This window comes from Galeopterus variegatus, unplaced genomic scaffold (genome assembly GCF_000696425.1).
Source record: "Galeopterus variegatus unplaced genomic scaffold, G_variegatus-3.0.2 Scaffold1805, whole genome shotgun sequence".
In the NCBI taxonomy this organism is placed as follows: domain Eukaryota; kingdom Metazoa; phylum Chordata; class Mammalia; order Dermoptera; family Cynocephalidae; genus Galeopterus; species Galeopterus variegatus.
In genome coordinates, this window is record NW_007727916.1 from 297,597 (window position 1) to 312,554 (window position 14,958).

The 14,958-nt window shown below is 36.4% G+C and overlaps 1 protein-coding gene across 1 annotated transcript in view; it reads left to right on the forward strand.

The window, feature by feature from the left end:
• The window catches only part of TIPRL (TOR signaling pathway regulator), a 28,611-nt gene extending 19,328 nt beyond the window's left edge, over window positions 1-9,283 (forward strand). Inside the window, exons 5-7 of the mRNA XM_008579085.1 lie at window positions 3,851-3,946; window positions 6,048-6,110; window positions 7,073-9,283. Of these exons, the coding sequence (XP_008577307.1) occupies window positions 3,851-3,946; window positions 6,048-6,110; window positions 7,073-7,216 (303 nt within the window). The 3' untranslated portion in view covers window positions 7,217-9,283. The remainder of the gene's footprint in view (window positions 1-3,850; window positions 3,947-6,047; window positions 6,111-7,072) is intronic.
• The last annotated feature ends 5,675 nt before the right edge of the window (window positions 9,284-14,958 follow it).

Genomic DNA, 14,958 nt, shown 5'->3' on the forward strand with positions numbered 1-14,958 from the left:
TGGTAAATATAGATGTATGGATGTAAATATGGAGAAACTAGGTATATGGTGCTTGGGAAGCTGAGGAAGTAGAACTTTTCAAGGAGGGCACCAAAGTCAGTATCATGCTATAGAGAAGTCTTATAAGCTTAGACTGGGGTGGTATCTATTAGACTAAAAATTTTGTTTTTTGGTTTTGGCAATTAGATAGTTATTCACTTTGGCAAGAACAATTTAAGTTATGTGATTAGGGAGTAAATAAAAGATGTGGATGTGGAGATAGAGTGTAGATGTAGACCTAACTTTAAAAAAACTTCCTAGGATAGGACAAGAAACAGGTGTGGCTAAGAGAATATGTGATTGACAGAAGTGTGTGTGTTTTTTCAAACACAGGGAAGACTTTAAAATGTCTAGGTGCTCACAGGAAGGTGCCACTTTTAGAGAGGGGAGAAAATGGATGGAATGAGGTTTCTGAAGATGAGGAATAGGAGAGGACAAGGAAGGCTTTGAGCCTTTACTGTATATGAGACACCACGCTAGGTACTTACCCATATTTTTTCATTTATTCCCCAGGAAAATTCTATGCAGTGAATACTTTCATATCTCCATTTTACAAATGAGGAAATGGAGGGTTGGAGATCTTAAGTAGCTTGCCCAAAATCAATCACATAAGTGAATCAGTTTGATCTCTGTGCTCTTGCTCATACTCCTCTAGGCTGTAGATCGTGAGTAGAAGGGTTAGCCTTTGACAGAAGAAGAGAGAGATGCTTCTTCAGTGGTGATAGGAGGAAAGGGGAATGGGATGTAGGTAAATCTGTCTGTATTCCAGTGATTTCCAAATCTAGAGTTGATCAGAATTACCTAGACAAATTAGAGATTTAAGTTATCTTTTTAACACTATAGGGCAAGGAATGTTTTTTATTTGACTACACTTGGTACACTTGCTGTATATTTGTTGACTGAAAAAATGGATAGATATATGTGAAAATGGAGGTTGTAGGTTAGGGAGGTGGTTCCTGGTCTGAGTTTTAGATGTATGAATTTCTCTAGCCAGATGAAGAGAGGGCCTGGTGGTAAAACAAGGTGATCACTGATGTATTTTCCAAGCTGGTGGTTGTGAGAATTGGTGATTGATTCAGGCTTTCAAATTACCCACTACTGCTAGAGAATGAAGTATGATGATCATTTCCAAAGCCCTCACTAGATACCTTCCACTTAAAGCTCACTTAAGAAGACCACTTAACTGGCTTTTTCCCTAGAGCTTTCCCTGACTTAAAATCTACCTTTTCCTACTTGCTTTCAAATAAAATCCATACCATCACAAATTATTTTTAGTTTAACAAAGCTTTCCAAGGTTCTATATATTTTTAAGGACTACCTTATATCTTTTATTTATTGCTACGAGTTTGACTGAGTGTATAGAATATATGGAAATTAGTTTTTCTTATTTATCACATGTGGGTTTTCCCCCTTTTTAAATTATGTCACTTTCAAAATGTTCCTGGAATTATCTGGGGTAATGGGAATAGTATTCATTGATTTTACTTGATGTTTTAACTTTGGCTAGAAAACTGCTAAAGGGTTTTAATTGTTTTAGAATTGCAATACTAGTTGCTTATGAATGTTTATTTCTCAGTTTCCATACTAATTATAAAACACTCTGAAAAGAAATGCTATTGAAATAATGGAAGCTACCTATATGACAAAGTAATTTATTTTAAATCCCTGATATTGTTGGATAGAGCCTTTTAGGTTACTCTTAACTTATTTTACTGTTTGAAGGTTTTGAAGTGTTTTTTCTACCTTGTTCTCAATTCTCCTCCTAGGCAAGTTTTATCAAAAAAAAAAAAAAAAAAAAAAAACCCAACAAAAATCCAACAGCATAATTTCCTTATAGTACAGTTCTCCAGGGAAAAAAAGTAGATTTAGAGCTCTGTGCACAGTGAAATCTGGGATGTTTTGGATTTGCTCCATTGAGTTTATTACACGTTTTGGTAACTATGTGAGCAGCATTATCTACATCTAATAAAAAGATATTTGTTTCAGAAATTAATTTTCCTTTTATATTTCTAAATTAGCTTCTCAGCAGTGTTTGCTCTTCAGTTAGAATTTTGTGTCCCTAACATTCTACTGTCCTTGTAGGGTTTATGGCTTTTATGGCTACTCTAATAATAGAAATCTAAAGAGAATCTATTTGCATGGTATGTTAGTTTTTAACTTTCAAAGAAAAGAAATGTCCTGTTTACCAAATACTGTCAGTACTGTGGGGTTGTGTAATGGCTTTTAGGGCTAATGATTAGTTTCATTTTGCATAGTCAGAAGTGAACATTGTCCACCTTTTGTTTCCCTAACCCCATCAGAATGCAGAAATCTCAGAGCCTTTTTTCTAGCAAAGATAGCTTCTAGCCTCCTTTTCATTCAGCAAATAGTTAAAGAGTACCTGCTGTGTGCTAGATACTTTTCTAGGGATACAAGTGATGAACAAAGCAGGTATTTTGTCTTTTATGGAGCCTACAGTCAAGTGGAGAGAGAGGCATTAAGCAAGTAAACACATAAATGAATATAGTTACAAATCTGTTAACTTGTAATGGAGTACTATGAGAGAATAACAAGAGGAATCTTATTTGATATGGAATGGTAAGAAAGGCCTCTGTGGAAGTGACATTTACAATGAGATCTAAAGGACAAGTAAGCATTAGCCAGGAAAATATCCCAGGTAAGGGAACAGAGTTCGTAAAGGTCCTAAGGCAGGAAAGAGCTTGGCCTGTGGCTGGTGACTATCACTACTGGTTTATCCTGTTATTTCTTCTTCATTAATGTAGCCCTCTGCTTGTATGGAATTATAGGTAGTTCCCTGAATATGTCTAGCTATTTCATGCCTCAGTACTTTTTGTATATGCTGTTTCCTCTTTCTGGAATTCTCCTTTCCATCCCCAGTGTTCTTTCCATGGTCAGCTTAAGTGTTGCCTTCTGTGACTTTCTTCAGCAAACTAAGGTACTTCTTTCTCTGAGTGCTTATTGAACCTTGTGACTACCTCTGTTGTAACAGCTACTGTATCATTTTATCTGTTTTACTGATTCCCTGGTTGATAAACTTTTTGAGCACTGGAATTCTATCTTTTCATTTATATAAATCCAAGACCTACTATAGTAAGAACTTGGCACTTAGTAGACAATAAATATTTACTCAGTAAATGGTCAAGCACATTCTTTTTAAAGACCTAATACCTCACACCCCATTCAACCCTTCCCTGCCTGCCACCAGGACCCACCTTCTTACTCTGTCTACTAATTCTGGCTTTCTCCAGTAGTTATAATTGGGAAGCACAGCAATTTGTAGATGTGCCACAGATGAAAGATGTTAAGAACATGTTATAATGTAACAATAAACCGGTCTTTGGTAATATGAAATAAATGCCTAATTGGTTGCACTGAATTAGAGCAGTCCATTTAAGGGTTCTTGCCTTTATTTTATATAAGGTGAATAAAAGTGAGTAGTGACAAAGAACTAGGTTGTTCTTTCATTTTGGTTCTACTGGTATTAACATTTACTATCAGTACTACCATTTTAAAAAATTAACGTTGTAATTTTCACATTACTTGGGTGTGATTTGAGTGTTTTAAACCTCAATATCTTTTGACCTAGGGAAAATATTTTTCTATTGTAGGAAACTGAAACCACTGTGTTAAATAATTTGCACGAGGTTTTGAGGCTAGTTTGCAGCTAGGACAAAGAACTTCTAGTTCAGAGATTTTTATATACTGCTAATTCAGCCCTCCTTCGATGCTTTTTTTAAAAATAATTTTTCTTTTAGCATAGTAATAAAATATTGAATTTTCATTAAAATATTAATGTAATAATTTTTTTCAGAGAGTGATGCCTTCTAGCTTTTTCCTGCTGTTGAGGTTTTTCTTGAGAATTGATGGGGTGCTTATCAGAATGAATGACACGAGACTTTACCATGAGGTACCTATTCTCATTTAATGAATATACTGATTGATATTGGACCTGTTTATGTTGTTTCACTGTCATTCTGAGAATAAAATTAAATAATGCTTTGTATTATATGGCAATCCTTTTAACCTTTAAGTTTGGTTGTTTCAGATTCACTGTTGACTGCACAGTGTTATTGAAATATACCTTCTTTTCCAAAAGTTCTGGTAGCTGAAAATGTTTTCTGAAAAATACTCCATAGTGGGGGGCATCTGATACTTTTAAAAAATTTTTGTATGTACTCAATCTGTGTTTAAGAAAACTGTCCTTTAACTGTTACCGGTGTTTACAGTATATATTGTTTATATAATGTCATGATGTTAGAAATACCAATTACATGGCCTCCTGAATTTTGTATTACGTAATTATTTTGATGACTTTCTAAAATTTGAAAGGTATGTTCCATTTGAAGGAACTAGCAATTATGCAGGACTTTAAAAAATGTGAAGAAAAGGGGGAAGATTAAATTGAGTCATGAAAATTCCTCTAGTAGCTTTACAGCAGCCTGTCTTTTCTGAATGAATTTTTAACTTCAGATTTGTGATTATGTAGAATGAGGAATTAGAGACCACCATGTTAGTCATGTTATTCACAGTAATGGTTAGCTCTAATAACAACCCTCTGAAATCAGTGCTGTTATTATCTCTGCTTTATAGCTGAGGTTACCAAGGCAAAGGAAGGTTAAGTAACTCGCCCAAGTTATACAGTTATAGGTGGCAGAACTGGAATTTGAACCCAGTAGGATGGGATTGAATTGGTGTTTTCCCAAATCTTTCACTTACGGATAGTTTTTTTTTTCTTGAAATAACACCATGACTGTGATGGACCTTTTTTTCTTTTTAAAAGTGATGGCAAAGTAGGCTGCATTTTTCTCCCTCAAAGGGTAAAATCTAAATTTTAAAAATACTGTGTTTTAACTCAACAATATTGTGTGTTAGGGATTTATTCTAAAAAGACTTTTTTATACACAAATCTACAAATATTAATCAGACAATTGCCCAGAGTTGTGTGTACATGAACAACATGTTCATAATAGAAGGAAGGAGCTTAATGCCCATTAATGGGCATTGATTAAATTGTTTCTTTATATAGTAGAAAATATTTAAACATTAAAATTGATGGCAGAGAATTATATTTAACTAATTTGGAAAGGTGTCCATCTCAATGTCAAATTTTAAAAAGTGGATATGAATCTATTTATATATGGTTTTGTGTAGAGATTTCTAAATGTTAAAGATAGTGTTATCTCCAGAAGGTGTGATTGCTGATGATTTATGCTCTCTTCTTTTTACTTTTATATTATTTTATTTTTTTATGTGAGCAGTAATCTGTTTTTATTAATATAAAAGATTGAAACCTTACGGGAGTATAATTTTGAGGGTTTTCTTTTATTGAAAAGTGTTTCACCAAAAAGCAAATTGAAATAAATTTCTGTTCTAAAACCTAACTTAAAAAATCTTTTATTTCCTTAAAAAAATCTTAAATGGGAAAAATTGAAATACAGAAAAGGTGATTTTAAGTTAGCAATTTAGCAAGAGTTTTGTGGAAATGGGAGAGAATAAAAATTTTTAAGCATCCAATTTGGAACATAAAAGTAGCCACAGTTATGTAGATAAGTGATAATGAACTTAAGGAAGGTGGTTGCTCAATTGGTAGAGCATGGTGCTGATAACACAAGGTCCAGGGAATCCCTGTACAGCTGGCTAAAAAAAAAAGAGAGCTTAAGGAAAAGATGTAATTACAAACTTGAAGTAATAGTAAAATATCTTGCATATCTCATTTACATACATATATATATTCTTTCAAAGTAAAACCTTTGTGTTTCTCTTACATAGTAATTATTAAGTCTGTTTACATATGTGTATCCAGTATTACTGTAATTTATAAGAACTGGAAATAATAATTCAGAATTCTTGATGACAAATAGGAGTTATCTCTTTAAAACAAGATGTTCTCTTCAGACCTCTTGCTACTTTCACGTCCTGTTTTAAAATGTAGGCAGTCTGTTTAATAGAAAGGAATTTGTAAGTAAATATAAATAAATTTATGGCAACTTTTAAATATTTAAATATAGGCTGACAAGACCTACATGTTACGAGAATATACATCACGAGAGAGCAAGATTGCTAATTTAATGGTGAGTATATAAATTTCAGTTTTTAGAAGTTGAATTTTAGTTTTGTTTTAAGTATGGTATCCCCCAACACCATCCCATTGACCTGTATTTACATCCCTAAACTCATTCATTCACTTCATAGGGCTCTACAGGATGAATCCTACTGACGTATAACTTTTATGAGCTTACCTAAAATACAAGAACATTCAGAGCTGTTAGGTGCCTTAGACATCATCCAACCAAATTTCCACATTTCATTCTAGAGAAACTGAGACCCAGAAGTGTGACTCACCCAAGGTCACATAGCTTGTTAGTGGTAGATCTGCAACTGGCACCAACTGGATGTTCTTTCTACTTACCACCCTGCCACCTATAATTTCTTTCTACACAGTCTCCTCCCTCCCACCCTGCCTGCCCCCATGTAGTAATTGGTGCCATGACTTGGTTTTTTGGTATAATTTTTTAAAAAATTTTGCTCTCCTGGGACTTATGAAGGGCTTCCTTAGAATTTAAGATTCTAAAATGGGTTGTTTAAAAAGTGATACCTTCCTACAAACTTGATATTCTTTTTTCACTCTTAGTACTTATTTCTGTCTGGGTATAGAGTATACGTGGGCTAGAAAAGTTACTTAGATTCTATTATAGACTACATACTGGGCCCTAACTGAAGACTAGTGCTTTTAAATTATAGAAGCAACAGGGATTGGGGATTAGATTATGATGTATTAAATTCTTAGGATATTTTTGGGAGCATTATAAATTATATAACCCTGTGACCTTTGAAGAAATTTAGTAACAAAGTTAAATGATTAAGTAACAGGAAGTACCTGTTATTTTTAGGATCACTTAATGGTGATCCTTATATGCATATATTATACCTGATTTTGAAATTGCTATGCTTAATGAATGCTTAAACCAAAACATTTTCAAAAGTGTCAATACAATAACTGAGTATATGCTAATATGATTTGTGTGTTTCCCAGCATGTTTCACCTTCCCTCTTCACGGAACCTAATGAAATATCACAGTATTTACCAATAAAGGAAGCAGTTTGTGAGAAGCTAATATTTCCAGAAAGAATTGATACTAACCCTGCAGACTCACAAGAAAGCACACCTGTGGAATAGAATGTGATACAACATATACTCACTGTGGAATCTGACTGGACACCTTGGCTATTTGTAGGAGGGTATTTTTATTATGAGAATTAATTGCCTTGTTTATGTGCAGATTTTCTGTAGCCTTAAAGGGAGAAAAAATAAATAAATAAAAGATTATTTCAGGCAGGTTCCACTCAGCTGCTGTTTGTACTATCTTCAAATTCATATTCCAGATTTATATTTTCTGGAGTTAAATTTGGATTTCTAAATTGCTCCAAAGTGGGACCTCAGCAGTAGTGATGTTTGTACGTCTCATGAGCAGTGGGTATAGTCTGCGTCCATCATGAAACACTATCTTCTACCACAAGGAGGTTAATTTAAATGACTGAATCCCAACACCTTGTGAGTTTCATAGAATTCCTGATCATGCATGTTCATGTACTGACTCTTCACTTTGAACTTTCTGATGTTTATTTGCACTTCTGGAGAGTCATGACTTGCCACCTAGGAAATTAATCTCATAGTTTAGTGATCTTCATCCACAAAATTTAAAAAATATATTTACCCCTAATTTTAAATTGGCTTTGAAATTTAAAGAAAGTTTTAGACACAGAATCAAAAAAATGTAGTTGTTTGGAGAACTTAAGCTATTATGTACATGGAAACATGAACATGGTTTACCACAGACAGGTAGGATGTCAGAGCTATCTTTCCTCCATCTTTAGGTGCTTTTTCTTGTATGTGATTTTACTTGTATTGACATTTTTTTTTATTTCCATCTTCCATGCAACCTCAGAGTGAATAAATCCCTTAAATTTGGTATTGGTCCTAGAAAGCTTGAAGGGTTTATAGTAAGGGGTTGTTTTTAGCAAATATTAAATCAATCCCTAAAGCAACAAAATATTAATATTTGAGGATATGGAGGAGAAGGGGGCTTATTTTAAAATATAAAAGCCAGTTTTTGTTTTTTTTAAGTCATGTTTTTAACATTGCAGGTAATCCAGTAAAATATAATTATTAGTACAGGACCTAGATAGTACAGAAAGTAGACAAAAGTGTACTTTTCAAATCCCTTTGGTTGTTTTGATAATGACCCTTCAAACATTTTTTATTCTTTTCTGACTTTCTGAGTGGTCTTCATAAAGTGAAAAGTGATTATAAAGCACCAAGTAAGTAATTATTTGAAGTGGATTTTTAAAAATAATTTTTTAAAGAGCAGGAGGAAAAAAATCACCCCTTTTGTTGTGGTTTGAAATAATTTTTATACATGTTTCCACTTGCTGATTAAATCATAAATATGAATATTTAATTGGAAGTATTAGCAAAACTCTACAGGTATTAGCCTAAAGATAAATTGTAGTGAAACAAACACACTTGGATATTCATTCATCATTGCTCAAACTTTGGTGAATTGGTCTGAGCCAAACAGACAGGGTGTATTTTATTAGCTATGTTTAGTCACAAATAGTTTGGTATTTGTCTGCCTTCTGCATCACCTCCAGAGTACAGGAAATCAGGATTTTGTTGGCTTTAAGAAAAGAGATGGTATGTTCACTGTATATTATATATACCTGTATTTAATGTTTTCTCTTAGGACAGGAAAGTGTGTGTGTGTGTGTATAAGTGTGTATATGTATCTGTACACACACATTGTACTCATCTTTCTGTTTTTGTCATGCAGATTTGAACAGAATAGACTGTTCATGCAAATTTTAAGAAATGAAAAACTTGTAAGAATATTCATTAGTTGGAGTTTCTGGGCAACATCATATTAAACACACATGCACACACTTTTTTTTTTTTTTTTAACTTGTTGATTTAGATGTCGTGATCCCTGAAATAGTCTTAGATTACTTCTTTTGAGAGTCTTGTTAAAAATCGTAGGGAATTAAAATAACTGACCTTTTTTTTTTTTTAAGAGGGTGGAAGGTGGGTAGGATGATTGTACTTCTGAAAACTTCATTGGTTTATTCTTGTGGAAAATACCAAGAAAATGTGTTTGCTCATTGCTAAATATGACATATATTTTATATTTATTTGTTCCAGTGTCTTTTTGTAAGAGGAGAATAAACAATCAGGAATTACTGATCACTATTTGCTATTTTATTTATTTCAGATTTTTCTTAGAGCTTAATTGAAGAAGAGTGGTTTGGGGTACGTTTCTTGTTTGTGCTTTATGTTTTGAACTCAGTCAACATTATAGACAGATTCTCCAGACAGATTATAAATGAAAACCCAACAAATAGTTGAGAATATAATTCCCCAGTTTACCTTTGGGCAGTTGTCCCTCCTCTCCCTCTGTTCCCCAGTACTTCTGTGGATGTTTTAATTAGCTAGTGTTTTCTGTATGTTGGGTTAATGTTTTCTGTTTTTGAAAATACGAATACCTGTCATATGTATCATTCCATTTAGTTTTGAGCACTATGTGTCCAGTGAGGTGCTAGGTATAGGGGATTATAATAATGAAGAAATATAGTATATGTTTTCATGGGGTTAAAGTCTAATGGAGGAGACAAAATAAAAATAATTGCAAATTTTAATAAGTGCAATGATGGAAATAATACTGACTTACAAGAATCACAGAAGATCCTTTTTAGTAGAGGTAGTCAGAGTTTTGCTTTTGAAGAGGATGTAGGAAGCTTCAAAAGCTTGTCATTCCCAACTTAACGGAGAAAAATCTGGGAAATCTACAAAATTATAGCTTTTCTTGAGGGTATCGAAGAACTGAGATTGCAAGTCAAGCAGGTAGAGTGAATCTCAAAGAGTGATAAGCCCTCCAGGGAGAGATGGGACATACAAACTATTTTATCTTAGGAAGAACACAAGAGAAAGAGGTGGCCACTATATAAGCATGTAACAAAACACTAGCAAAAATTTTAACAACTTCTTAAAGGCTGTGTGTGGGCCAGTGTATCAGTTTGGAATAGCCAAGAGTCTCAAATAAAGGGACTTCATACACATTTACAAGTTCTTTCCCAAGGGTCTTTACCATGTGCTCAGAAGAAAGAATGGAGCAGGGCAGGGAACCGGAAAGTCCCAGCCAGTGGTTCAGGCATGCAGAACGTAATTGGTTGCTGCTGGGGATAGGTATGAAACCCTTGCCACTTCCCCCAGGCCCTTCTCTTGAAGGATGCAAAAGCCATAGGCTGCTGTGGAGAGGATCAACAAACCATGTCACCCCCAGGACCTAAGCAAAAATCCACTGCTTCTGAGGGAAGAATATAGGCAAAACCTATCTGCCTCTGGGGGGCAGGGTAGGAAATGCTCTACCTTCAGGAAACAGGCAAAGAATCATTACTGCTAGAGAAGGAGTAAAAGCAAAAATTGACTTTGGAGGAGGGACAGAAAAACCATCTGGCCTAGGGCCCACATTGATAACAAAAAGAGATCTGCTACCAGAGGGAGATGGGCATGAAATTCTAACACACGACCAACAATAGATTCAGAGTAGAGTTTGGCCACCACTGGGAAATGGGGCAGGAATATTGAGTAAGCCACTCCCCTGAGGGCCAGGCACACAAAGCCTGCCTAAGACAAGCTAGCTAAGGTCAACAGAGAAAACCTGTGCCCACTATGAGCCTAGCACTAAGTAACAAGGAACACCAGCCTGTTGTTGAAGAGTGTAGATACAGATCCTTTTTGGTGTAGACATGCAGGGATCCCTGGAAAGTAACGGTGGGATTCAGAAGAATCCTCCTGTGCTCCAGGTGCACTATAAGCGCAAGGTAACAGCAGTCAACTGCTGGAAGAATTTGAAGCCTGTGGTGTACTGAAGATAGCAGCAACAGCACTATAGTCCAAGCTCATACAAACTCCTATCTACATTGACACAATCCCCAAACCAATGGTCTGACAGGAGTGTGCACATTTCCAGGTGCAAACACAATATAATCTCATACCTTTTGTTATACACATGCTGTCTGACATTCAATCAAAAATCAGCAGAACTCAAGTATAGTATTGATAACACCAAGGCCAAGGGTTCGGATCCTCATACTGGCTAGCCACCAAAACAAAACAAAACAAAAACTCATCAGCGATGACAGATGTTGGAACTATCAGACAGACTTTAAAACAACTGATTAGTGTATTAACATATCTAGAGGAAAAAGTGAAAAATCAGGGATAGGGAATTTCAGCAGAGAAACGGATAAGGAAGAGTCAAGTGGAAATGCTAGAAATAAAAAAACTACAATATCAGATACAGAGAATTCCTTCAGAAAACTTGATTCAGCTGAAGGAAGAATCAGTGAACTTGAGAGGTCAATAGCAATAATCTAAACAGATCCAAAGAGAAAAAAGAGTAGTGGTGTGCAGAGCTAGCGCTGGGTCTGGAGCTCACAGACCCCTCAAGTCTATTGTCCAGACCGGGTCACAAACCCTTCACATGCAGGTCTATAAGCTAGGTAACAGGAAAAGGGTCCTTGGAGCCTTGATTGAAGGAATAGTCTTTATTCAGCACACACACATCTAAGAGCTAGACAGTCCAAAGAGAAACTGAGCAGCTGCCAGCAAAGTAAACACACTCTATTTTTAGACATGAGCTCTGCTGTCCAGCAGTTCACAGGCTGCTTCACAAACTCTGAAGAACACACAAGAATAGCAACAAACTAAAAAGATACATGGGTGAGCCTGCCCACTAACTCCACCCACACACAACTTGTTTACAAAGAATGTGCTGCACCACCCCCAACTGGACCCAAGGGAGGGGACCTGACTAAACTATTCTATTTTCCTCACATGGGAGATAAACAGTACAGAGTATCAGTACTGTGGGACAAGATCAAATAGTCTGATGTATATTATTGTAGTCCCAGAGGAAGTAGAGACAGACTGGGGATAAGAAATATCAAAAGAAATAATGGCCAAGAATTTTCCAAAGTTAATGAAAAACAATAAATCAGATCCCAGAATTTCAGAAATCCCACATCACAAGTCAAACTAGTGAAACCAAAGATAAGAGTAAATTTCTTGAAGACGGCCAGAGGAAAAAGAAACATTACATATAGAGAAAGAAACATAACAGGAATAAAAGGTCTGGCATGTAAGGAGCTTGGAAGTCATCACACCATCTTAACAAGTAAAAAAACTGAACAAACTGACATGTTTGTTCTTGGATCTGTCAGAGAAGTGAGGTCACAGGGCAAACTGCTATTCCCAAAATTGGAGCAATAGCCGGGCAAATACAGAGAATCACAAATTAATGGAGTAGAGGGCCAGCCCATGGCTCACTTGGGAGAGTGTGGTGATGACAACACCAAGTCAAGGGTTAAGATCCCCTTACCAGTCATCTTTTTTAAAACAAACAAACAAAAAACAAGTTAATGGAGTAGAAATCCACAAGCAGAAACCTCCATGTGAACTAGTGCCAGGGTAGGAAAAAAATCTAAACTGTAATTGACAAATTGCCAGAGGCTCAGTGTGGACAAGTCTGAGATTTAAAAACTCCAGGGTGACTCAATCAGGGGGACCCACTGCTTTTGGGAGTTTTATCTCTAGGAGCTCGATCAGATTCTCACAGTGAAGACTGGCCAAAAATCGCTTTGGGCTTTCAGCAGAGGGAGGGAGAAAGAAACCATTTTGAAATATGCCAAAGCATTCTGTTCTTAATGGAGGCCTGCCCTTAAGAGAAACTATTTTACTACAGCCTAATCTATTGGAGTTTTTTCAGAGCCTAACTGACCTGGGGGAAGGAAATACCCAACTTCGGCCCACTTTAACTATCCTGTCCCACTAAAGGTGGAGAGGGAGATACTGAGAAGCACCCATGAAATTCTCAGTCTAGAGGTACAGGCTCATTAAAAGACTGAGACCTAATCATAGGACTACAGTACACTTTCTCTTTCCTTACATCTTACCGCCATGTTACTAAAGACCCATCGACTGGCCAGTTAACTCACCTGCTTAGAGCATGATGCTGAGAACACCTAGGTTAAGGGTTCAGATCCTTACTGGAAAGCCACCAAAAAAAACATTTAAAAATAAATAAATAAAGGCCTATTTACTGCAGTTTCTTTTACCTGATTCATCACATCCAGCTATCAAGAAAAAAAATTACAAAGCAAAATAAAAGGTTAGAAAAACACAATTTGAGGAGAAAGCAAGTATCAGAGCTAGACTCAGATATGACAGGGATGTTGAAATTATCAGACCAGGAATTTAAAACAGCTGTGATTAAAATGCTAAGGGCTCTAATAGATAAAGTAGACAGCATGCAAAAGCAAATGGGCAATGTTAGCAAATAGATGGAAATTCTAAGAATAAAAAAACGCTAGGGATAAAAAATACTAACACGGGCTGGCCCGGTGGCGCACTGCTACAGTGCGCCGCTTGGGAGTGCGGCGGCGCTCCCGCCGAGGGTTCGGATCCCACATACAGACCGGTTCCTGCTCACTGGCTGAGCGAGGTGCGAGCGCAACACCGAGGGTTGCGATCCCGTTGCCGGTCCCGGTCCGGTATGGGCGCGACACTGAGGGTTGCGATCCGTTGCCGGACACGAAAAAAGACAAAAAAAAAAGGAAAAAAAGAAATACTAACACAAATGAAGAATGTTTCTGATGGGCTTATTAGTAGACTGGACATGGCTGAGTAAAGAATCTCTGAACTTGAGGGGATCTCAATAGAAACCTTCAAAACAGGCCCAGCCCGTGGCTCATTTGGGAGAGTGTGGTGCTGATAACACCAAGGCCACGGGTTCAGATCCCTATGTAGGGTTGGCCGGTTAGCTCACTAGGGAGAGCAAGGTGCTGACAACACCAAGTCAAGGGTTAAGATCCCCTTACCAGTCATCTTTTTTTTTAAAAAAAGAAAGAAACCTTCAAAACAGAAAAGCAAAGAGAAAAAAAAAAGACTGAAAAAACAAATCCAACAGAATATTCAAAAATGGGGGGATAACTACATAAACCTTCAAAACAGAAAAGCAAAGAGAAAAAAAAAAAGACTGAAAAAACAAATCCAACAGAATATTCAAAAATGGGGGGATAACTACATGAGGTATAAAATGAGCATAATGGGAATGATTACCAGGAGAAGAAATAAATAAAGGGACAGAAGAAATGTCTGAAGAAATAACGACTGAGAATTTCCACAAACTGATGTGAGATGTCAAATCACAGATCCAGGAAGCTCAGAGAGAACCGTGCAGGATAAATGCCAAAAAAGTATACCTAGGCATATCATAAAAAATATTGAAAGAAGTCAGAGGAGAAAGACACCTTACCTACAGAGGAACAAAGATAAAAATTACATCTGACTTCTCAGTGACCATGAAAGCAAGGAATGCAGCGAAATATATAATGTTGAGAGAAAAAAACTACCAACCTGGAATTCTGTGCCCTTTGAAATTATCCTTCAAAAGTGAAGGAGAAATACACTTTCTCAGGCAAATAAAAATTGCGGGGGGGGGGGTTGTTGCCAGTATACCTGCTTTTCAAAAAATGTTAAAAGATCTTCAGAGAGAAGAAAAATGATATAACTCAGAAATTTGGAGCTACATAAAGAAAGAGCATATCTATATACATGTATGCATGTATCTATCTACCTACCTATGTATCTAAAGAGGTTTATTGTAGGGAATTGGCTCACGTGATTATGAAGGCTGAGAAGCCCCCAGATCTGCAGTTGGCAAGCTGGAGACCAAGAAGAGCCTATGGTGTAGTTCTAGTAAGTCTGAAGGTCTGGGAACCAGGACAGCTGATGGTATGAGTTCCAGTCCAAAAGCTGGCAGGCTGAAGACCGGAGAAGGGCCAATGTTTCAGTTCCAGTCCAAA